The following is a 22,471-nucleotide window of genomic DNA, read 5'->3' as shown; positions in this document are numbered from 1 at the left end:
TCAGTAGAATCAGGTACTATGACCATTAGTCATTTTGTGTTTACTAAACATTGCACATTAAATAAATAGCCTTACTTTGCACAATTTTAGGAAGACAATTCTATTACATAATGGTAAAGTAAATACCTAAAGCATCATTTTATTAAAAAAAATAATAGGCATAAACCAGACACTCCATAACAAAAACCATGAAAACAGGATAATGAAATTAAGTAAATTTATAACAGTAGAAGAAAACCTGTCAACAGAGGACAGAAGCCTCTAATGTGACTGGGGGCTTCTGAGACAGGGGGAAAGAAGGCTAGTGGTAAATGGACTGCATTTATATAGCGCTTTTATCCAAAGCACTTTACAATTGATGCCTCTCATCCACCAGGGCAGTTAGGGGTTAGGTGTCTTGCTCAGGGACACTTCGACACGCCCAGTGCGGGGATCGAACCGGCAACCCTCCGACTGCCAGACAACCGCTCTTACCTCCTGAGCTATGTTGCCCCCAATCAAAGCACTGCGTGAGAGTGAGCTCTGTGTGTACATGCCTGAGTGTGGCCAATCACAGCATTGCTTGAGACTGAGCTCTGTGTGTACATGCTGAGTGTGGCCAATCACAGCACTGCTTGAGACTGAGCTCTGTGTGTACATGCCTGACTGTGGCCAATCACAGCACTGCGTATGAGTGAGCTCTGTGCGTACATGCCTGACTGTGGCCAATCACAGCACTGCGAAAGAGTGAGCTCTGTGCGTACATGCCTGAGTGTGGCCAATCACAGCACTGCGGAAGAGTGAGCTCTGTGCATACATGCCTGAGTGTGGCCAATCACAGCACTGCGTGAGACAGCTCTGTGTGTATATGCCTGAGTGTGGCCAATCACAGCACTGCGGAAGAGTGAGCTCTGTGCATACATGCCTGAGTGTGGCCAATCACAGCACTGCGTGAGACAGCTCTGTGCATACATGCCTGAGTGTGGCCAATCACAGCACTGCGTGAGACAGCTCTGTGCATACATGCCTGAGTGTGGCCAATCACAGCACTGCGTGAGACAGCTCTGTGCGTATATGCTTGCATACTCAGCGTGTTCTTCCTTAAGCAGATGGAGTGTATCAGCTTGAATGGTGAGCCAGCCACCAGTACCAGGTCTCCATGCTAACGGTGAGAAATGAGGATTGTAAAGTTTGTAACTGAACCTTTCCAATCTACTCTGTGCAGCACATTTAATCTCCTTTTCTAGTATTAATGAATCCTTAACTGACGCCCCATTGAAGTTTCACATGTGCTTTGGCAGCAGAGCGCGGGCTGGAGTTAGTTCCTTCCTGTCAGGGAGGGCTCGTTTGCTGGGCGTGACGCAGAGGCAGAATCTGTGGAGCACAAAGCACAGACTCATCCTGACTCTCGCACACTAACCCATCTCACACGGTAACCCAACTCTTGCACAGTAACCCAACTGTCAAGGAGGTGGTGCCCGACAACTGACCATCAGCTTTCCATATCCAAGCCCCCTCTAAACTGAACACAGTTCATATAGCCAAGCCCCCTCTAAACTGAACACAGTTCATACAGCCAAACCCCATCTAAACTGAACACAGTTCATACAGCCAAGCCCTCTCTAAACTGAACACAGTTCATATGATTCCGTTTCACATCAATACTTACAAATGACAACACAGTTACTGAGCTGAATAATGACTGCTCAGTCCTTTATGGGATATATCTGAATATTTCTGCTTAATAATCTGCGCTTATTGGTTTCACCCATTTCCTGGGTCAATTATTTTGGTAAATTTAGCATTAAATATGCATAATATATGAAAGTAATAACCCAAAAATACATTTGGGGAGAAGTAGAGTGCCAGAGTTCTTAATTTGTTACTTTTAAAAATACTACAATTATTTAATCAATTATTAAACCTTATTCTGCATAACACGTAAGCTCGTGGTAATTGAATTGTTCTTGTTATTTGTACTAATATATTACTGATGGCTCATTACTTTGGGGACATATTATTAGGAATGAGACCTCACCTCAGTGTTCTTTTCTCTATTTCTGTTTGGCAAAAGCTCAGTAAATGGGCACAAAAACACAAGGTGGTGGAAAAGTTATTTCAACATGTGTTTTCTGCTCAATTTCCTGTTCTCCAACGATGGGCGCTTTTTCTCTCACCACTATTGACGTGGTTCTCCTGGACGGGAAGCTCCGGGCCTGAGACACAGATGGACACACATGACATCAGGCGAGATTCTCTTATCCATTAAAACATTAACCCTAAGCCTTACTTGGGAAGGCCAAGAACTGTGATGTGTTATCTAGTCCAGTATATCACAGGCCAGGAGTCTCACTCAGTACAGAGCTTTATGCTGCAGTATTATTGGTACTGTGCCATTCACAGGTTTATACTTCAAGTCGATTAAGAGTAACCGTGACAATTACCTGCTTCATATTCACAAATTGGGGAGAGTGTTGATCCTAAGATTAAAAACAAAACACGAATTGCTGTTAGAACAGAGAATAACACATTGTAAAAATTAATATGCTGTATATGAAAAATGTCCCTTACTTTTATATCTGCATCTGTAGCCATTGAAATACACCTCTGGAGGGGGAAACAGAAAGACTCTGAACACGTTGGTGTTTATGAGACCTGAATCACATGTCCGTGTCTGTCTGATTAAAAGTGAGTCGCACTGGGCGTGCGCTCTGTCTCCCTGTAGAAGTGATTCAGTACTCACTGTACTCATGACCTACATGTTATTACAACATATTACAACATGACCTACATATTATTACATATTATTACAACATGACCTGCATATTATTACAACATGACCTACATAGTATTACATATTATTACAACATGACCTCCATATTATTACATATTATTACAACATGACCTCCATGTTATTACAACATATTACAACATGACCTGCATATTATTACAACATGACCTACATATTACAGCATGACCTCCATATTATTACAACATACTATTGCAACATGACCTACATATTATTACTGCTCAGAAATGCTTCTCATGCACTCAGGGCATTAGTATGAAAGTAGAACTAAATTTTGTTGATATTGTACTTATACAAGTATCTGAAATGTGTGATACATGATAATGAATGTAATGTAATATGAAATTTACTGTTGTGGGGTACGGGGAAACCCCTAGCAAGAGCTTGGAGCTGCATGGAACCCAGCCCAAAACTGGAGACTGCACACACAAGGTCTGTTTCTTACCATCCATGAGCTCTGCTGGAGTTCTCCCTGCAGGAACAGAAGAGCAGCTTAATGACTGAGAAGGCTGGAGTGAGCCTCGCTTTCTCTGCCCAAACACACTCAACCCCTCTTACCGCTTTCTCTGCCCAAACACACTCAACCCCTCTTACCGCTTTCTCTGCCCAAACACACTCAACCCCTCGTACCGCTTTCTCTGCCCAAACACACTCAACCCCTCTTACCGCTTTCTCTGCCCAAACACACTCAACCCCTCGTACCGCTTTCTCTGCCCAAACACACTCAACCCCTGTTACCGCTTTCTCTGCCCAAACACACTCAACCCCTGTTACCGCTTTCTCTGCCCAAACACACTCAACCCCTCTTACCGCTTTCTCTGCCCAAACACACTCAACCACTCTTACCGCTCATATGCCTCCCCGGGGACTGGGGGGGTTGATTGGTGCTGATGGGGAGCACTGCAGCCTTCTCTGTGATTGAGACAGTGAAAATAAATGCCTGTTGAATCACAACAGACCAGTCTACTCACAGTATTTATGGATCTTGTGCCTGTTTTAGTATTTAAATTCTCTTTTTACAAAATACAAATGTCTTGGATGCCACAAATATGTTTCAGTGAATATATATATATATATATATATATATATATATATATATATAATATTATTAGCTCTGAAGCAGAGGCTGTAGGGCCCCAAGCCAAAAATCCTGATGGACTCTTCTGACCCACTTCCGCTGTCATCGGGTTCCCCAGAACTCCTAAACTGAGCACCCAGGGCACGGGCCAGTCGCCTGCCCTGCCTGTGTCTCAGAGTCCTCGCTGCTCTCTAGGAGCTCAGGTCCGAATGTCTCACGCACTTCTGCGGCCGTTAGTCCCCCGCTGAACTTCATACACGAGGCTGCCCAGGACCAGCAGGATGACGGCCAGGATGAGCGCCAGCCAGGTGAGTCTGCCGCTCCACCAGTGTGCTGCACACAGGACAGGAGACAAGTGCTCAGGTAAGTGCTCAGGTGACTGTGCCTAAGCTGGCTCTTAGTTTAGTGAGCTCTGTGGTGTTGGGGCTGGCTCTTAGTTTAGTGAGCTCTGTGGTGTTGAAGCTGGTTCTTAGTTTAGTGAGCTCTGTGGTGTTGGGGCTGGCTCTTAGTTTAGTGAGCTCTGTGGTGGTGAAGCTGGTTCTTAGTTTAGTGAGCTCTGTGGTGTTGGGGCTGGCTCTTAGTTTAGTGAGCTCTGTGGTGTTGGGGCTGGTTCTTAGTTTAGTGAGCTCTGTGGTGTTGGGGCTAGTTCTTAGTGAGCTCTGTGGTGTTGGGGCTGGCTCTTAGTTTAGTGAGCTCTGTGGTGTTGGGGCTAGTTCTTAGTGAGCTCTGTGGTGGTGAAGCTGGTTCTTAGTTTAGTGAGCTCTGTGGTGGTGAAGCTGGCTCTTAGTTTAGTGAGCTCTGTGGTGTTGGGGCTGGTTCTTAGTTTAGTGAGCTCTGTGGTGTTGGGGCTGGTTCTTAGTGAGCTCTGTGGTGTTGGGGCTGGTTCTTAGTTTAGTGAGCTCTGTGGTGTTGGGGCTGGTTCTTAGTTTAGTGAGCTCTGTGGTGTTGGGGCTGGTTCTTAGTGAGCTCTGTGGTGTTGGGGCTGGCTCTTAGTTTAGTGAGCTCTGTGGTGTTGGGGCTGGCTCTTAGTTTAGTGAACTCTGTGGTGTTGGGGTTGGCTCTTAGTTTAGTGAGCTCTGTGGTGTTGAAGCTGGTTCTTAGTTTAGTGAGCTCTGTGGTGTTGAAGCTGGTTCTTAGTTTAGTGAGCTCTGTGGTGTTGGGGCTGGTTCTTAGTTTAGTGAGCTCTGTGGTGTTGAAGCTGGTTCTTAGTTTAGTGAGCTCTGTGGTGTTGGGGCTGGCTCTTAGTTTAGTGAGCTCTGTGGTGTTGGGGCTGGTTCTTAGTTTAGTGAGCTCTGTGGTGTTGAAGCTGGTTCTTAGTTTAGTGAGCTCTGTGGTGTTGAAGCTGGTTCTTAGTTTAGTGAGCTCTGTGGTGTTGGGGCTGGTTCTTAGTTTAGTGAGCTCTGTGGTGTTGAAGCTGGTTCTTAGTTTAGTGAGCTCTGTGGTGTTGGGGCTGGCTCTTAGTTTAGTGAGCTCTGTGGTGTTGGGGCTGGTTCTTAGTTTAGTGAGCTCTGTGGTGTTGAAGCTGGTTCTTAGTTTAGTGAGCTCTGTGGTGTTGAAGCTGGTTCTTAGTTTAGTGAGCTCTGTGGTGTTGAAGCTGGTTCTTAGTTTAGTGAGCTCTGTGGTGTTGAAGCTGGTTCTTAGTTTAGTGAGCTCTGTGGTGTTGGGGCTGGTTCTTAGTTTAGTGAGCTCTGTGGTGTTGAAGCTGGTTCTTAGTTTAGTGAGCTCTGTGGTGTTGGGGCTGGCTCTTAGTTTAGTGAGCTCTGTGGTGTTGAAGCTGGTTCTTAGTTTAGTGAGCTCTGTGGTGTTGGGGTTGGCTCTTAGTTTAGTGAGCTCTGTGGTGTTGGGGTTGGCTCTTAGTTTAGTGAGCTCTGTGGTGTTGGGGTTGGCTCTTAGTTTAGTGAGCTCTGTGGTGTTGGGGTTGGCTCTTAGTTTAGTGAGCTCTGTGGTGTTGAAGCTGGTTCTTAGTTTAGTGAGCTCTGTGGTGTTGAAGCTGGTTCTTAGTTTAGTGAGCTCTGTGGTGTTGGGGCTGGCTCTTAGTGAGCTCTGTGGTGTTGGGGCTGGCTCTTAGTTTAGTGAGCTCTGTGGTGTTGGGGCTGGCTCTTAGTTTAGTGAGCTCTGTGGTGTTGGGGCTGGCTCTTAGTTTAGTGAGCTCTGTGGTGTTGGGGCTGGTTCTTAGTTTAGTGAGCTCTGTGGTGTTGAAGCTGGCTCTTAGTTTAGTGAGCTCTGTGGTGTTGAAGCTGGCTCTTAGTTTAGTGAGCTCTGTGGTGTTGGGGCTGGCTCTTAGTTTAGTGAGCTCTGTGGTGTTGGGGCTGGCTCTTAGTTTAGTGAGCTCTGTGGTGTTGGGGCTGGTTCTTAGTTTAGTGAGCTCTGTGGTGTTGAAGCTGGCTCTTAGTTTAGTGAGCTCTGTGGTGTTGAGGCTGGTTCTTAGTTTAGTGAGCTCTGTGGTGTTGAAGCTGGTTCTTAGTTTAGTGAGCTCTGTGGTGTTGAAGCTGGTTCTTAGTTTAGTGAGCTCTGTGGTGTTGGGGCTGGCTCTTAGTTTAGTGAGCTCTGTGGTGTTGGGGCTGGCTCTTAGTTTAGTGAGCTCTGTGGTGTTGGGGCTGGCTCTTAGTGAGCTCTGTGGTGTTGGGGCTGGTTCTTAGTGAGCTCTGTGGTGTTGGGGCTGGTTCTTAGTGAGCTCTGTGGTGTTGGGGCTGGTTCTTAGTGAGCTCTGTGGTGTTGGGGCTTGCTCTTAGTTTAGTGAGCTCTGTGGTGTTGAAGCTGGTTCTTAGTTTAGTGAGCTCTGTGGTGTTGGGGCTGGCTCTTAGTTTAGTGAGCTCTGTGGTGTTGGGGCTGGCTCTTAGTTTAGTGAGCTCTGTGGTGTTGGGGCTGGCTCTTAGTTTAGTGAGCTCTGTGGTGTTGGGGCTGGCTCTTAGTTTAGTGAGCTCTGTGGTGTTGGGGCTGGCTCTTAGTTTAGTGAGCTCTGTGGTGTTGGGGCTGGCTCTTAGTTTAGTGAGCTCTGTGGTGTTGGGGCTGGCTCTTAGTTTAGTGAGCTCTGTGGTGTTGGGGCTGGCTCTTAGTTTAGTGAGCTCTGTGGTGTTGGGGCTGGCTCTTAGTTTAGTGAGCTCTGTGGTGTTGGGGCTGGCTCTTAGTTTAGTGAGCTCTGTGGTGTTGAAGCTGGTTCTTGGTTTAGTGAGCTCTGTGGTGTTGGGGCTGGCTCTTAGTTTAGTGAGCTCTGTGGTGTTGGGGCTTGCTCCAGAAACAGGCACAGCTCCCACACTTCATTCCTTTTTTAAAATATTTATTATGAACTATAGTATCTCACGTGGGTTTTTGCTTTGACAAATAAGATGCTGTTGATTTCTAGACATCAAGACACTGTGTTTCGTGGTTGTGTTGTATTTTTATTGTACCGTGTTGTATTTTATGCTGTGTCCTGTGAACACTTGATCATGGCTGCCTTAAAAAAATGTTCTCATTGGAACCTGGGTTAATACTTGATAAATAAAATAAGGGTCATAAATCCCACCTCCTCCATTTCACTGGCGCTTCGGGAATATCTGCAGAGCCATACAGACCTTTTTTTTTTCAAAAGTCCTTTAAATAAAGACAAAGGAATCTACAGTACTATGGTTCCTGAAGAACAGCCACCCTGCTGTGGGTTCTAAAGCCAGCAGTGGATTTACATGAAATACTGCTTTGGGATGCCATTTAATATCATAAGCCCTTTCAGTACAGAGTGTAATTGATTTTACAATTCTCTTGTCTATATAGAGACATTTTTATTAGCTGTGGTGTTAGGCTCTACTGTACATTGTTATATGTTGATATTTTTTAATCCTCAACTGGAATGTTAAAAAAAAAACAGTCTCTTCTGCCTGGACTAAGCCAGGAGTGGGTCTGACCTCCCAATGCGTGTGTCCCCAGAACCCTACCTCCCAATGTGTGTCCCCGGAACCCTACCTCCCGATGCGTGTCCCCAGAACCCTACCTCCCAATGTGTGTGTCCCCAGAACCCTACCTCCCGATGCGTGTCCCCAGAACCCTACCTCCCAATGTGTGTGTCCCCAGAACCCTACCTCCCGATGCGTGTCCCCAGAACCCTACCTCCCAATGCGTGTGTCCCCAGAACCCTACCTCCCGATGCGTGTCCCCAGAACCCTACCTCCCAATGTGTGTGTCCCCAGAACCCTACCTCCCGATGCGTGTCCCCAGAACCCTACCTCCCAATGCGTGTGTCCCCAGAACCCTACCTCCCGATGCGTGTCCCCAGAACCCTACCTCCCAATGCGTGTGTCCCCAGAACCCTACCTCCCGATGCGTGTCCCCGGAACCCTACCTCCCGATGCGTGTCCCCGGAACCCTACCTCCCGATGCGTGTCCCCGGAACCCTACCTCCCGATGCGTGTCCCCGGAACCCTACCTCCCGATGCGTGTCCCCGGAACCCTACCTCCCGATGCGTGTGTCCCCAGAACCCTACCTCCCGATGCGTGTCCCCGGAACCCTACCTCCCGATGCGTGTCCCCGGAACCCTACCTCCCGATGCGTGTCCCCGGAACCCTACCTCCCGATGCGTGTCCCCGGAACCCTACCTCCCGATGCGTGTCCCCGGAACCCTACCTCCCGATGCGTGTCCCCGGAACCCTACCTCCCAATGTGTGTGTCCCCGGAACCCTACCTCCCGGTGTGTGTGTGTCCAGAGGGGAAGTTTTACATCCCGCTGGGTTTGTTCCCGGAGAGTGGAGGATGCAACAGTGGTGGTTGAGTCTGGTAGCCGCATGGGTTCTGTTCTCCTGCTGCGCGGTTCTGTTCTCCTGCTGCGCGGTTCTGTTCTCCTGCTGCGCGGTTCTGTTCTCCTGCTGTGCGGTGCAGTTACTGCAGCAGAAGAACTGCTGATGTGCCTCTTCTGATGGAGCCAGAAGTCAGCAGATCACAGGTCCAGTAGAAAATGGGACAACATTGAATTATAATGCCATTTTGGGTATGCTGTTTTAGTTCTTCTCTTATTATAGTTTGCACTGTTCTAACAGTGCAAACTGTTACACAGTTTGTGTATGAAGTTGGTCTTTTACATTTAGACAATTTATTATGTGTATTTTTACATGACTTACATTTAAATAGGTATCAATGTCCAGTTCTAATAAATACAAAGTAAATACACTAGCGGTTAGGGTGGTCGATAATAGGTGCTCTCACTCTACTTGTTGCTCCTCCGTCGTGGAGTCTCTGGCTGTTTTATTAAAGAATTTCGTCCATTTAGGCAAACTTTCCTTAAACTGGGCATGTTCCTTCTTCTTTCTCTTCTCAAATCCAATTTGAAAATGCTTCACAGTAACATAGTGGCTCTCTGCCTCTGATGGAAACTTGAATTTCGACATCATTGATTAGGCGCAAATGCAGGGAGGTCAAGGTGGAATAGTCCGTTAAATGTGAAATGTGGGTGATAAATATTGGTAAATATAGATATTTAATTGGATAGGCCCACATTTACATGTAGATAGATTTTTTTTTTTTTTAAATCTATTACACATTATCATTCGTTTGGAGTGACAAGAAAGGAAAAATGTTTTATAAATTAAAAAAAAAAAAAAGGAAACTCAAATTCACGAGGCCCCTTTGGCAGACGAGGCCCCAAGCCAATTGCCTACCTATGACCTATGGTAAAACCGCCTGTGTCCACAGGAGGGCACTGCAACTCTATCAGCGCGACACAGGGCACAGCTATTTCTCTATCAGTATCAGCAGTTTCCTTCTGCAGATAGTAATGCGGCTTTAATGCATTCCTCCCCTCACAAATGTTTGTTATATGGCTGCCTCGGGGACCTGTTCCTCAGTCATGCCAGCTAACAACACATTGATGAATTAAAATAATGTAAAAAAAAAAAAAAAAAAGATAAAAATAGAAAACATTTTTTTTGCAAAGCTGCACTGTGTATTTTTTATTACCATAACTGACCGGAAATCACTCTCTGCATAGTTTGTCTTGAGCAAAGCCGCTGTGTATGTCTGTGTGCCAGGCTTTGAATCAGAATATAGTAATGCTAGATGTACAGCCCTCATAAACTTGAACAGAAACAGAAAATGGAGCGAAAAATTGTAAATATTGGCTAGAGGTAGAAAAAGGCTTAAATTGCACAGCATTTTATTTCTATATGCCCTGGCCCAAAAACCAATAACTGATGGGCATACCATTCATCCCAAACATATAATTTCATCATAAATACCATTCGTCCCAAACATATCATTTCATCATAAATACCATTCGTCTCAAACATGTCGTTTCATCATAAATACCATTCGTCCCAAACATGTCGTTTCATCATAAATACCATTCGTCCCAAACATGTCGTTTCATCATAAATACCATTCGTCCCAAACATATCATTTCATCATAAATACCATTCGTCCCAAACATGTCGTTTCATCATAAATACCATTCGTCCCAAACATATCATTTCATCATAAATACCATTCGTCCCAAACATGTCGTTTCATCATAAATTCACGGTGCAGGTTTAAAGAGGAGTGCTAAAAGCTGTCAGTGAATGGGATGAGACCAAACAGACTTATTTTTGTTCAATGGGTTAATATACAGCATTTCCCTCATAAGTAACTTTAAATACAGCTTAAAATTAAATTCTTGAATAACTTCTTGAATCTACACAAAGGAAAAAGAATTTTAATGAAGAAACTATGAAAAAAAACTGTGCACATTGTGTTCCTTCAATCACTTTCAATAAGCAAATGCTACTTGTCCTGTTACAAAAAGCAAAAAATTTATATTACTCTTCAAATAAATATAAATGCTAAATGATGACAGAACTATCAATACCTTTTCACAGTATCGCTGTGTGTGTCTCAGGCGAAGCTGTGAAAGTAGATTTGCCATCTTCCACAGCATACAAGGTGAGCAGTGCCCCAAGAACACAGAACAGGAAACAAAGAATATTTTCCCTAGAATCTAGCATGGACAGGACCAACACGCTGCCTTTGTTACCAACCTTGATCTGAAGTGAAGAACTCTGGGAGGCAAATGATGAAGGCCGCCAGCACGACGATGAGGAGTTTGATGAAAACGATGCGTGTCATTGCGGCGACACACAGACGGATAAGCAGGCATGACCAGACTCTGGCCTTTTGGTGGCTTTCTGCCCTGTACAGTACGCTGTAATCTTCCAGCCTGGCCCTTGGTGCTACAGGCACTTGTTGCTTCTTTTGACCATTTCTTGTTTCCAGAACGAAGCATATGAATATATGTCATCAACCTTCTAGTGTAACTGTGTCGCATGTCACGTTGTCAGCAGTCAAATTTTTTTACAGAATTACCCACAACCACCTCCTGCCTTACCACTTCCTGTTGAGCTTCCTCTATCTGTGACTCAGAGAAGCGTTAGATAATTACCATCAGTTGCGGTTCTCCTGAGACAGGTGGGTGTGGCCACCAGTCTAACGGAACATTTGCAGGGTTCTGAGATCCGGAAAGCATACTCACATGGTCTCACCCAGTTATGATCTTCCTTCTTTCCAGACATTGTCATGGTAGTGGCAAGAGCAGGAAACTGAAACAACCACTCTTGTGTTCCTCACTATAGTAGATCACCCTTAACCACCATTAGGCATGTGCTTTCCTGAACAAATCTGCTACCAGTTTAATTAAATTTTAATACATTTCAAGAATACACACATTATCTCTCCCTCCATAGGCTGTCTGTTTATGCCTGCATTAGCTCAATGCTGTCAGGAGCATTTTGGGTATTTACCCACAATGTCCATGTTAATATTCTAAAACTGACATAAGTATGTGTCCTGTGCTCCTCCTGTACTGACTGACAGCCCCTTCCATCAAATGCTGCTCTATGGGGCCCCTGGGGAATCCTAACTCTCAGCCTGGGTCCCTTCGGAGTGGGAGGAGCTCCCCATCTCAATCCAAGCTGGGTCATCCACCAAACTCCATGTCCTTCTCAATCCAGGCTGGGTCATCCACCGACCTCCACGTCCTTCTCAATCCAGGCTGGGTCATCCACCGACCTCCACGTCCTTCTCAATCCAGGCTGGGTCATCCACCGACCTCCACGTCCTTCTCAATCCAGGCTGGGTCATCCACCGACCTCCACGTCCTTCCCAATCCTTCTGAAGACTCCTCTCCATTATTAGGTTTTTTGCTCAAGATTGCTGCTATCCTGCTCGATTGCTTGTGTCTGACACGCACTTCCTGTTTGTGGTGAAAAGAGTGTGGAGTATTTGACATAGTTTGTTACAAGATTGTATTGTGCTTTCAAGTGTGTATTTGATATTATTTTGGGCTTTTTATTTAAACAAATCCCCCATATTACAGGTAAGGTAAGACCGTTTTGCTCCTAAGGTGAAAATCTTTGTTGCCTTTAGGGGACGGGGGGGCTTTTCCACTGTTTTTCCTCCGTTAAGCACTTGGCTAACAAACTAGCCGGTTAGATAGTAGAGCAAAATATTATTGTAGTTATAGTGAATTTTACCCTATTGTTTTGTGCTAACATTGGCTGTAGTTTAGTATAATATTATAATCTGATTCTGGGTAGATTTTTGTTGTAGTCTGTTCTGAGATAAACAAAATATTTCCTAGTACAGGGGTTCCTCCAGTCATTGCTATTTAGTAAAAAGCTATCTAAGTTTACTATAACCAGAGGGATTTCACTCTGGGTAGTGCTTTTCAGTGTTATTTATTCAATGTTTAATGTTAGATAGTTAAAAGTACCTTATTTTTATTTATTTATTCTCCAATTTCTGCTGCTAGTTGTCCAGAACCACCTGCACGTTTTTTATCCCCGTTTTTAAGTGTGGTCTTGGTGCTTTCGTTTTGGCAGTAACTTGCTCTAGACATAGGGAGAGACAGGGTGAGAGTTAGGGGCTAAAAATGTGGCCAAAGCTGTGTGAGGGTTGCAGGATGATCGCACTTCTGGAAAGCAATTTCCAGGGCGAGTTTGTCTGCTACCATTGCCAACTGGTTGAGCACCTTGGGAGCAAGATTCTTGATCCTGAGGGCCAGTTTGCTGGACACCACCTCTCGCAATTGTTAGAGTTCCAGGAACTGAGTAGTGTGTCCTATAAGGATTTGGTGTGCACGCCACAGCTGGGAAGGGGAGAGAAGCCAGAGCAGGTAGGCAGAGATAGTTAGATGGGTGACAGTGGGGCGCAGATATGAAAACATCAGAATACCCATTTAATATTGATGGAAAACAAGGTAAATATCATGAATACTATAATTCAAATGCAATATAATATGGTAAGTCTGAGGGTTGAGGCAAGTTCACGGTTGTGTTTAGCAGCTTGAAGAAAGGTTAGGACATGGGTTTGTTAATGATTTTGAATGAACCAAGAATATTCTCTCGTAGCATGTGTACCTATGACCATACACAATGTCTAAAAAATCCATTTTCTTTAGGGAAAACAAGTTTTCTTTCTTAAATGAGCTCTAATATATTTTATTGCATGTCTATTATTGTTTTCATGATATTTGCCTTGTTTTCCATCAATTTCAAATGGGTGTTATGTTGTTTTCAATGGTACCAATGGCTTCAATTAGGGTTTAGGGCTCGAACTAGGGTTCAGCTAGGGTTAGGGTTAGGGTTAGGGTTAGGACAACGGTAAGTCTGAGGGTTGAGGCAAGTTCACGGTTGTGTTTAGCAGCTTGATGACAGGTTAGGACATGGGTTTGGTAATGATTTTGGATGAACCAAGAAAATTGTCTCGTAGCATGTGTACCTATGATATTACAAAATGTCTAACAAATGCATATTTTTTAGGGAAAACATTTTTTGTTTCTTAAATGACCTCTAATATATTATTTTGCATGTGCATTATTGTATTCATGATATTTACCTTGATTTTCATCAATTTCAAATAGGTTTTATGATGTTTTCAATGGTGCCAATGGCTTCAATTAGGGTTTAGGGCTCATACTAGGGTTCAGCTAGGGTTAGGGTTAGAGTTAGGGTTAGGATAACGGAAAGTCTGAGGGTTGAGGCAAGTTCACGGTTGTGTTTAGCAAGCAGAAAATAGGTTAGGACATGGGTTAGATTATGATTTTGAATGAACCAAGAAAATTCTCTAGTAGTATGTGTACCTATGACCATAGAAAATGTGTAATAAATGCATGTATTTTTAGGGAGACCATTTTTGATTTTTAAATGACCTCATACATATTATATTGCATTTGAATTATAGTATTCATGATATTTACCTTGTTTTCCATCAATATTAAATGGATATTCTGATGTTTTCATAGGTACCAATATCATCAATTAGGGTTTAGGGCTCAAACTAGGGTTCAGCTAGGGTTAGGGTTGGGAAAACGGTAAATTTGAGGTATGAGGCAATGTTACGGTTGTGTTTACAAGCTTGAAGAAAGGTTAGGACATGGGTTTGTTAATGATTTTGACTGAACCAAAATATTTCTATCATAGCATGTGTACTTATGACCATACAAAATGTCTAATAAATGCATATTTTGTAGGGAAAACATTTTTTGTTTCTAAAATGACCTCCAATATATTATTTTGCATGTGAATTATTGTATTCATGAAATTTACCTTGTTTTCCATCAATTTTAAATGGGTTTATGATGATTTCAATGGTACCAATGGCTTCAATTAGTGTTTAGGGCTCAAACTAGGGTTCAGCTAGGGTTAGGGTTAGGGTTAGGGTTTCGAAAACGGTAAGTCTGAGGGTTGAGGCAAGTTCACGGTTGTGTTTAGCAGCTTGAAGAAAGGTTAAGACATGGGTTTGTTAATGATTTTGAATGAACCAAAAAAATTCTCTAGTAGCATGTGTACCTATGACCATACAAAATGTCTAATAAATGCATAATTTTTAGTGAAAAGATTTTTTGTTTCATAAATGACCTCTAACATATTATTTTGCATTTGTATTATTGAATTGATGATATTTTTTATCTCTTCCATTAATTTAAAATGGGTTTTCTGATGTTATCAATGATACCAATGGCTTCAATTAGGGTTTAGGGCTCAAACTATGGTTCAGCTAGGGTTAGGGTTAGGGTTAGGGTTTGGAAAACGGTAAGTCGGAGGGTTGAGGCAAGTTCACGGTTGTGTTTAGCAAGCAGAAAATAGGTTAGGACATGGGTTTGATAACGATTTTAAATGAACCAAGAAAATTCTCTAGTAGTATGTGTACCTATGACCATAGAAAATGTGTAATAAATGCATGTATTTTTAGGGAGACCATTTTTGATTTTTAAATGACCTCATACATATTATATTGCATTTGAATTATAGTATTCATGATATTTACCTTGTTTTCCATCAATATTAAATGGGTATTCTGATGTTTTCATAGGTACCAATATCATCAATTAGGGTTTAGGGCTCAAACTAGGGTTCAGCTAGGGTTAGGGTTAGGCTTAGGGTTTGGAAAACGATAAGTCTGAGGGTTGAGGCAAGTTCACGGTTGTATTTAGCAGTTTGAAGAAAGGCTAGGACATGGGTTTGGTAATGATTTTGAATGAACCAAACAAATTCTCTAGTAGCATGTGTACCTATGACCATACACAATGTCTAAAAAATAAATTTTCTTTAGGGAAAACAATTTTTCTTTTCTAAATGAGCTCTAATATATTTTATTGCATGTCTTTTATTGTTTTCATGATATTTACCTTGTTTTCCATCAATTTCAAATGGGTTTTATGTTGTTTTCAATGGTACCAATGGCTTCAATTAGGGTTTAGGGCTCGAACTAGGGTTCAGCTAGGGTTAGGGTTAGGGTTAGGGTTAGGACAACGGTAAGTCTGTGGGTTGAGGCAAGTTCACGGTTGTGTTTAGCAGCTTGAAGAAAGGTTAAGACATGGGTTTGTTAATGATTTTGAATGAACCAAAAAAATTCTCTAGTAGCATGTGTACCTATGACCATACAAAATGTCTAATAAATGCATAATTTTTAGTGAAAAGATTTTTTGTTTCATAAATGACCTCTAACATATTATTTTGCATTTGTATTATTGAATTGATGATATTTTTTATCTCTTCCATTAATTTAAAATGGGTTTTCTGATGTTATCAATGATACCAATGGCTTCAATTAGGGTTTAGGGCTCAAACTAGGGTTCAGCTAGGGTTAGGGTTAGGGTTAGGGTTTGGAAAACGGTAAGTCGGAGGGTTGAGGCAAGTTCACGGTTGTGTTTAGCAAGCAGAAAATAGGTTAGGACATGGGTTTGTTAATGATTTTGAATGAACCAAAAAAATTCTCTAGTAGGTACCTATGACCATACAAAATGTCTAATAAATGCATCATTTTTTGTGAAAATATTTTTTCTTTCATAAATGACCTCTAACATATTATTTTTCATTTGTATTATCTCTTCCATCAATTTCAAATGGGTTTTCTGATGTTATCAATGATACCAATGGCTTCAATTAGGGTTTACAACTCAAACTAGGGTTCAGCTAGGGTTAGGGTTAGGGTTTGGAAAACGGTAAGTCTGAGGGTTGAGGCAAGTTCACGGTTGTGTTTAGCAGCTTGAAGAAAGGTTAGTACATGGGTTTGTTAATGATTTTAAATGAACCAAGAACATTCGCTCGTATTATGTGTACCTATGACCATAGAAAATGTGTAATAAATCCATGTATTTTTAGGGAGACCATTTTTGATTTTTAAATGAGCTCATACATATTATATTGCATTTGAATTATAGTATTCATGATATTTACCTTGTTTTCCATCAATATTAAATGGGTATTCTGATGTTTTCATAGGTATCAATATCATCAATTAGGGTTTAGGCCTCAAACTAGGGTTCAGCTAGGGTTAGGGTTGGGAGAACGGTAAGTCTGAGGGTTGAGGCTATGTTACGGTTGTGTTTAGCAGCTTGAAGAAAGGTTAGGACATGGGTTTGTTAATGATTTTGAATGAACCAAAATATTTCTATCATAGCATGTGTACCTATGACCATACAAAATGTCTAATAAATGCATATTTTTTAGGGAAAACATTTTTTGTTTCTAAAATGACCTCTAATATATTATTTTGCATGTGAATTATTGTATTCATGATATTTTCCTTGTTTTCCATCAATTTTAAATGGATGTATGATGTTTTCAATGGTACCAATGGCTTCAATTAGTGTTTAGGGCTCAAACTAGGGTTCAGCTAGGGTTAGGGTTAGGGTTAGGGTTTGGAAAACGGTAAGTCTGAGGGTTGAGGCAAGTTCACGGTTTTATTTTGCAGCTTGAAGAATGGTTAGGACATGGGTTTGTTAATGATTTTGAATGAACCAAAAAAATTCTCTAGTAGCATGTGTACCTATGACCATACATAATGTCTAATAAATGCATAATTTTTAGTGAAAAGATTTTTTGTCATAAATGACCTCTAACATATTATTTTGCATTTGTATTATTGAATTGATGATATTTTTTATCTCTTCCATCAATTTCAAATGGGTTTTCTGATGTTATCAATGGTACCAATGGCTTCAATTAGGGTTTAGGGCTCAAACTATGGTTCAGCTAGGGTTAGGGTTAGGGTTAGGGTTTGGAAAACGATAAGTCTGAGGGTTGAGGCAAGTTCACGGTTGTATTTAGCAGCTTGAAGAAAGGCTAGGACATGGGTTTGTTAATGATTTTGAATGAACCAAAAACATTCTCTAGTAGCATGTCTACCTATGACCATACAAAATGTCTAATAAATGCATAATTTTTAGTGAAAACTTTTTTTGTTTCATAAATGACCTCTAACATATTATTTTACATTTGTATTATCTCTTCCATCAATTTCAAATGGGTTTTCTGATGTTATCAATGATACCAATGGCTTCAATTAGGGTTTAGGGCTCAAACTAGGGTTCAGCTAGGGTTAGGGTTAGGGTTAGGGTTTGGAAAACGGTAAGTCTGAGGGTTGAGGCAAGTTCACGGTTGTGTTTAGCAGCTTGAAGAAAGGTTAGGACATGGGTTTGTTAATGATTTTGAATGAACCAAAATATTTCTATCATAGCATGCATACATATGACCATACAAGATGTCTAATAAATGCATATTTTTTAGGGAAAACATTTTTTGTTTCTAAAATGACCTCTAATATATTATATTGCATGTGATTTATTATGGTCATGATATTTACCTTGATTTTTATCCATTTCAAATGGGTTTTATGATGTTTTCAATGGTGCCAATGGCTTCAATTAGGGTTTAGGGCTCCTACTAGGCTTCTGCTAGGGTTAGGGTTAGAGTTAGGGTTAGGACAACGGTAAGTCTGCGGGTTGAGGCATGTTCACGGTTGTGTTTAGCAGTTTGAATACAGGTTAGGACATGGGTTTGTTAATGATTTTGAATGAACCAATAAAATTCTCTAGTAGTATATGTACCTATGACCATAGAAAATGTGTAATAAATGCATGTATTTTTAGGGAGACCATTTTTAAATGACCTCATACATATTATATTGCATTTGAATTATAGTATTCATGATATTTACCTTGTTTTCCATCAATATTAAATGGCTATTCTGATGTTTTCATAGGTACCAATATAATCAATTAGGGTTTAGGACTCAAACTAGGGTTCAGCTAGGGTTAGGGTTGGGAAAACGGTAAGTCTGAGGGTTGAGGCAATGTGATGGTTGTGTTTAGCAGCTTGAAGAAAGGTTAGGACATGGGTTTGTTAATGATTTTGAATGAACCAAAATATTTCTATCATAGCATGTGTACCTATGACCATACAAAATGTCTAATAAATGCATATTGTTTAGGGAAAACTTTTTTTGTTTCTAAAATGACCTCTAATATATTATTTTGCATGTGAATGTCTATTATTGTTTTCATGATATTTACCTTGTTTTCCATCAATTTTAAATGGGTTTGTGATGTTTTCAATGGTACTAATGGCTTCATTTAGTGTTTAGAGCTCAAACTAGGGTTCAGCTAGAGTTAGGGTTAGAGTTAGGGTTAGGACAACGGTAAGTCTGCGGGTTGAGGCATGTTCACGGTTGTGTTTAGCAGTTTGAATACAGGTTAGGACATGGGTTTGTTAATGATTTTGAATGAACCAAAAAGTTTTCTAGCAGCATTTGTACCTATGACCATACCAAATGTCTAAAAAATGCATGTTTTTAGCGAAAACATTTTTTTTTTCTTAGATGACCTCTAATATATTATATTGCACAGTTTTCACAGGTTTCTTAGTTTTCACAGGTTCCAACGGCTTCAATCAGGCCCGGCTCCAGCTGTCTGAGTCAGGGTGGGCCGAGTGGCATTTTGTGGTGGCAAAATTCCATTAAGAAATACTATCAACCAACGTTTGTTATTATGTGAAGAGGATATATCCAAATATGCAGTAATCACGCTTATCACAACCTAAACTAAGATGAACTTACATACAGTGAATTTGTTTTTCATGATGTCAAGTTTCAATATAGCTGCAAGCAGCAATACGGGGCCCTCCGAACATTACAGGCACGAGAGTTGGTCCCTAATTTAGATGTCCAGATGTTTTCAGTATTTGGGGCCTAAGATAACCTCATATATTTTGATAATTTTTCTGTATAATAGCTGGGATTTAGCTTTGGGTGAAGAATACGGTTTCTATTAGGATTATAATGTTAGGGTGAGCTCTAAGGTTAGTTTTGGTTTTCGGATAAACAACACTATATACTGTAGCTTTGTGTATGTTGAAATTTTAAACATATAATTCATAATAAATTACTTCAACTCTATGTCCAAATTCAACTCTAATATTTTATTTTTCAGCATTTTGAATTACTTAGCTTAATGTAAAAGTCACAAATATAAGATGATTCCTTTCCAATTAATGTTAGGGTTAAAGCAAGATTTGGGTTTTGTTGAATACCTTGAGTGGCAAGATACACAAAATTAGGCCTTAACTAAAGCCTGCATTAAATTATTTATGATTTTCAGTAAGATCTTCAGAAGGGTTGAGTCTGGACTAGTCAATGTGGTTCAGGCATAGATAGTCCTCTAGGAAGCAACAATGCTTTTTTGGCTTCCTACACTTCAGAAAGGCTAGATCCAGTAACTTTCCATTGATAAAAAAAAAATACCCAGACTATGTCTTCTGTAAACATTGAGAACAACGGTTCTGTCGTCGCATTGTTTTTCATAATCTCCTGCCTTCTCTGTGTTGCTTGAGCCTCTGATTTGTGTCCTCTCTGAACCAGGTGACAAGTCATTCCAGCGTCCAGCTACTCGGCAGAGCTGTGTGATCTGTGCTGTGGGGCTGCCCGGATTGTTCCGTTAAGAAAAAAATGCAAGAAAGCGCTTGGAAAAATCACACCTTGGAAAAATGGAGATAAGCTCCAGTGTGTTGCAGCGACCTTAAAATGGGCAAACTGAAATCTTACTGGGGAAACCTGAACAGTCTCAGCAAGAGACCAAAGCAAAAAATAGCCAGAAATGTCTGGCAATAGTGTTCAAACATTTGATAGGTAGGGTTTCAGAACGCTTTCTGATCAGTAGGGGAAACTATAAATAATAGGAAAGTAATAAGGCATAAATTATGATATTGTTGTAATAGACAACGAATGAGATGTATACATTTAATATGAATAAATATCATGGATACAATGTGTTTCAAGACATTTTTGCTGAAAAACCTGTTTAACTGATAATGAGAAAAATACATAATACCATAGTCATTTGTCCAATATAGCTGTGGTGAAATAATTGAATAATAATGTGTTTAAAGAATTTTATGATCAATAATGTGTTTTCATGGAAAATGGGAAGTCCAAAATGGGGTCAAAAGTGGCACCTATTCCAAATTGCCAATTTTTGGTAACGATGCATAGGGAATCATGTTTATAATACAGCTGGGGTGAAATAATTGAATTATGATGTGTTTAAAGAATTTTATGATCAATAATGTGTTTTCATGGAAAATGGGAAAATACATAAGACTATAGTCTTATGTCCAAAATGGGGTCAAAAGTGGCACCTATTCAAAAATGCCTTTTTTTGGTGCAGACGGATTGGAAATCATCTTCATAATACACCTGGGGTGAAATAAATGAATTATAATGCGTTTTAACAATTTTATGATCAATAAAGTGTTTTCATGGAAAAATTCAAACTGCCTTTTTTGGTGCAGACGGATTGGAAATCATCTTTATAATACACCTGAGGTGAAATAAATTAATTATAATGTGTTTTAAAAATTTTATGATCAATAAAGTGTTTTCATGGAAAAATTGCAAAAAACATAAGCCTATAGTCTTATGTCCAAAATGGGTCAAAAGTGGCACCTATTCAAAAATGCCTTTTTTTGGTGCAGACTGATTGGAAATCATCTTCATAATACACCTGGGGTGAAATAAATGAATTATAATGTGTTTTAACAATTTTATGATCAATAAAGTGTTTTCATGTATAAATTCAAAATGCCTTTTATTGGTGCTGATGCAAAGGCAATCGTGTTTATAATATAGCAGTGGTGAAATAAATGAATTTGATGTGTTCAAAGAATTTTATGATCAATAATGTGTTTTCATGGAAAATGGGAAAATACATAAGACTATAGTTGTGGTGTGGGGATGGCTGGTTTAAGCAGCCACACCTGCCCTGGGTCAAGCTAATTAGACCTGGCCAATTGGATAATTGGTGAAGAATTAGATAATTGGCCAGGCTAATTGGACCCAGGAACAGGAGTGGCTGCACCTGTGCGTAGTGAGGTAATCACTGCGCACAGGTTAAATCTGCCATCCCCACCCACACCAGGAGCTTCTGTCATGACAGCGTTAACATCTGCTCATTTGGCTATACCATCTTGCCAAACCCTCGTGGAATAAATGTGGACTGTTTTAACATCGTCTCCCTGTGTCTCTGTGCTGGAGGGCCCCAAGGAAAGCCACTTCGGTGGCCTGTGGCAGGCGTGTTTGCCACAGTGGCGCCCAACGTGGGGCTCCTCCGGCACAGCAAAGAGGCACAGGAGGGCCAGCCAGGAAGCACACTGGAGGAGGGGCGGCTGAGGTGTTCCCGACAGGGCTTCGGGCGGATCCTCCGGGCCAAAAATGGGGAGCGGAAGATGACCAGGGAGGGGAAGGAGGCAATCCTCAGCTGGGATGCTGAGGAGCTGCACCTGGCCGAGGAGGCAGGTCAGCGACGGGCGGTGCACGAGAGGTGGTCGCGCCGTGAGCTGGACTTGGCCGGGAAGGCGGGTCAGCCACGGGCGGCGCACGAGCGGTGGCCGCGCCGTTTTGCTTCCTTTCTCGTCCGTTTGGTCGTTTTTAGTTCTTTGTTTTGGCCTGGTTGGTTTGCCCGGAGCCCATGAGGGGATAAGCCTGCAGCCGCCCGCCAGCAGAGCCGACTGGCGGCCACCACAGCCACGAGGGTTCCTGGTCCCCAGCACCACACGGCCAGTCCACCAGCCCACCAGCCCAGCCACCCCACCACAGCCCCTGGAACAGCCCAAGCCGGTGACGCCCCCACCAGCCAGCAGAGCAGCCCAGGACTTCCCGTGCTCCGGGAGGGAGGAGGAAGAAGGGCTGCCTTGTCGTCAGAAGGAGGGGCACAGCATGTACTGGACTGTTCCAGGGCCACCCACCCTGACTTTTTTTTTTTTAGCGGGTTTAGAGTTTTTATTTTTATTTGTCTTTTGCTTTGTTGGGAGTGCAGGGGTGGGGGGGGGTAGGC

At 41.9% G+C, this 22,471-nt stretch overlaps 1 protein-coding gene across 2 annotated transcripts; it reads right to left on the bottom strand.

Annotated features, from left to right (window-relative positions):
* Positions 1–9: 9 nt before the first annotated feature.
* Positions 10–11,226, bottom strand: LOC118227397. 2 transcript variants are annotated; one of them, XR_004765272.1, is made up of 9 exons: positions 10,845–11,226; positions 8,522–8,749; positions 4,089–4,199; positions 3,635–3,700; positions 3,234–3,260; positions 2,551–2,586; positions 2,424–2,459; positions 2,018–2,195; positions 10–1,353 (listed from the first exon to the last, which is right to left on the bottom strand). XR_004765272.1 is itself a non-coding variant. In XM_035417800.1 (9 exons), the coding sequence occupies exons 1-9, from the start codon at positions 10,930–10,932 to the stop codon at positions 1,298–1,300; spliced, it is 687 nt and encodes a 228-aa protein (XP_035273691.1). In that variant the 5' UTR covers positions 10,933–11,219; the 3' UTR covers positions 10–1,297. The 2 variants fall into 2 exon arrangements, 1 of the variants encoding a protein (XP_035273691.1); XM_035417800.1 differs by having other exon boundaries at positions 2,157–2,195; positions 10,845–11,219.
* Positions 11,227–22,471: the final 11,245 nt, after the last annotated feature.

Source organism: Anguilla anguilla, chromosome 5 (assembly GCF_013347855.1).
Source record: "Anguilla anguilla isolate fAngAng1 chromosome 5, fAngAng1.pri, whole genome shotgun sequence".
NCBI classification, from domain to species: domain Eukaryota; kingdom Metazoa; phylum Chordata; class Actinopteri; order Anguilliformes; family Anguillidae; genus Anguilla; species Anguilla anguilla.
Note: the sequence above shows the minus strand (reverse complement) of the source record. Positions and strands in the feature narration are given on the sequence as shown.

Excerpts from the sequence above, each read along its gene's own strand:
- LOC118227397 (XM_035417800.1), bottom strand. The coding sequence starts at position 10,932 with ATGACACGCATCGTTTTCATCAAACTCCTCATCGTCGTGCTGGCGGCC. Across the intron at positions 8,750-10,844 it reads GTTCTTCACTTCAGATCAAG|AAGAGGCACATCAGCAGTTC; the intron begins GTTGGTAACAAA and ends TGGCTCCATCAG. Across the intron at positions 3,701-4,088 it reads GGGGACTAACGGCCGCAGAA|AGAAGGCTGCAGTGCTCCCC; the intron begins GTGCGTGAGACA and ends TCTCAATCACAG.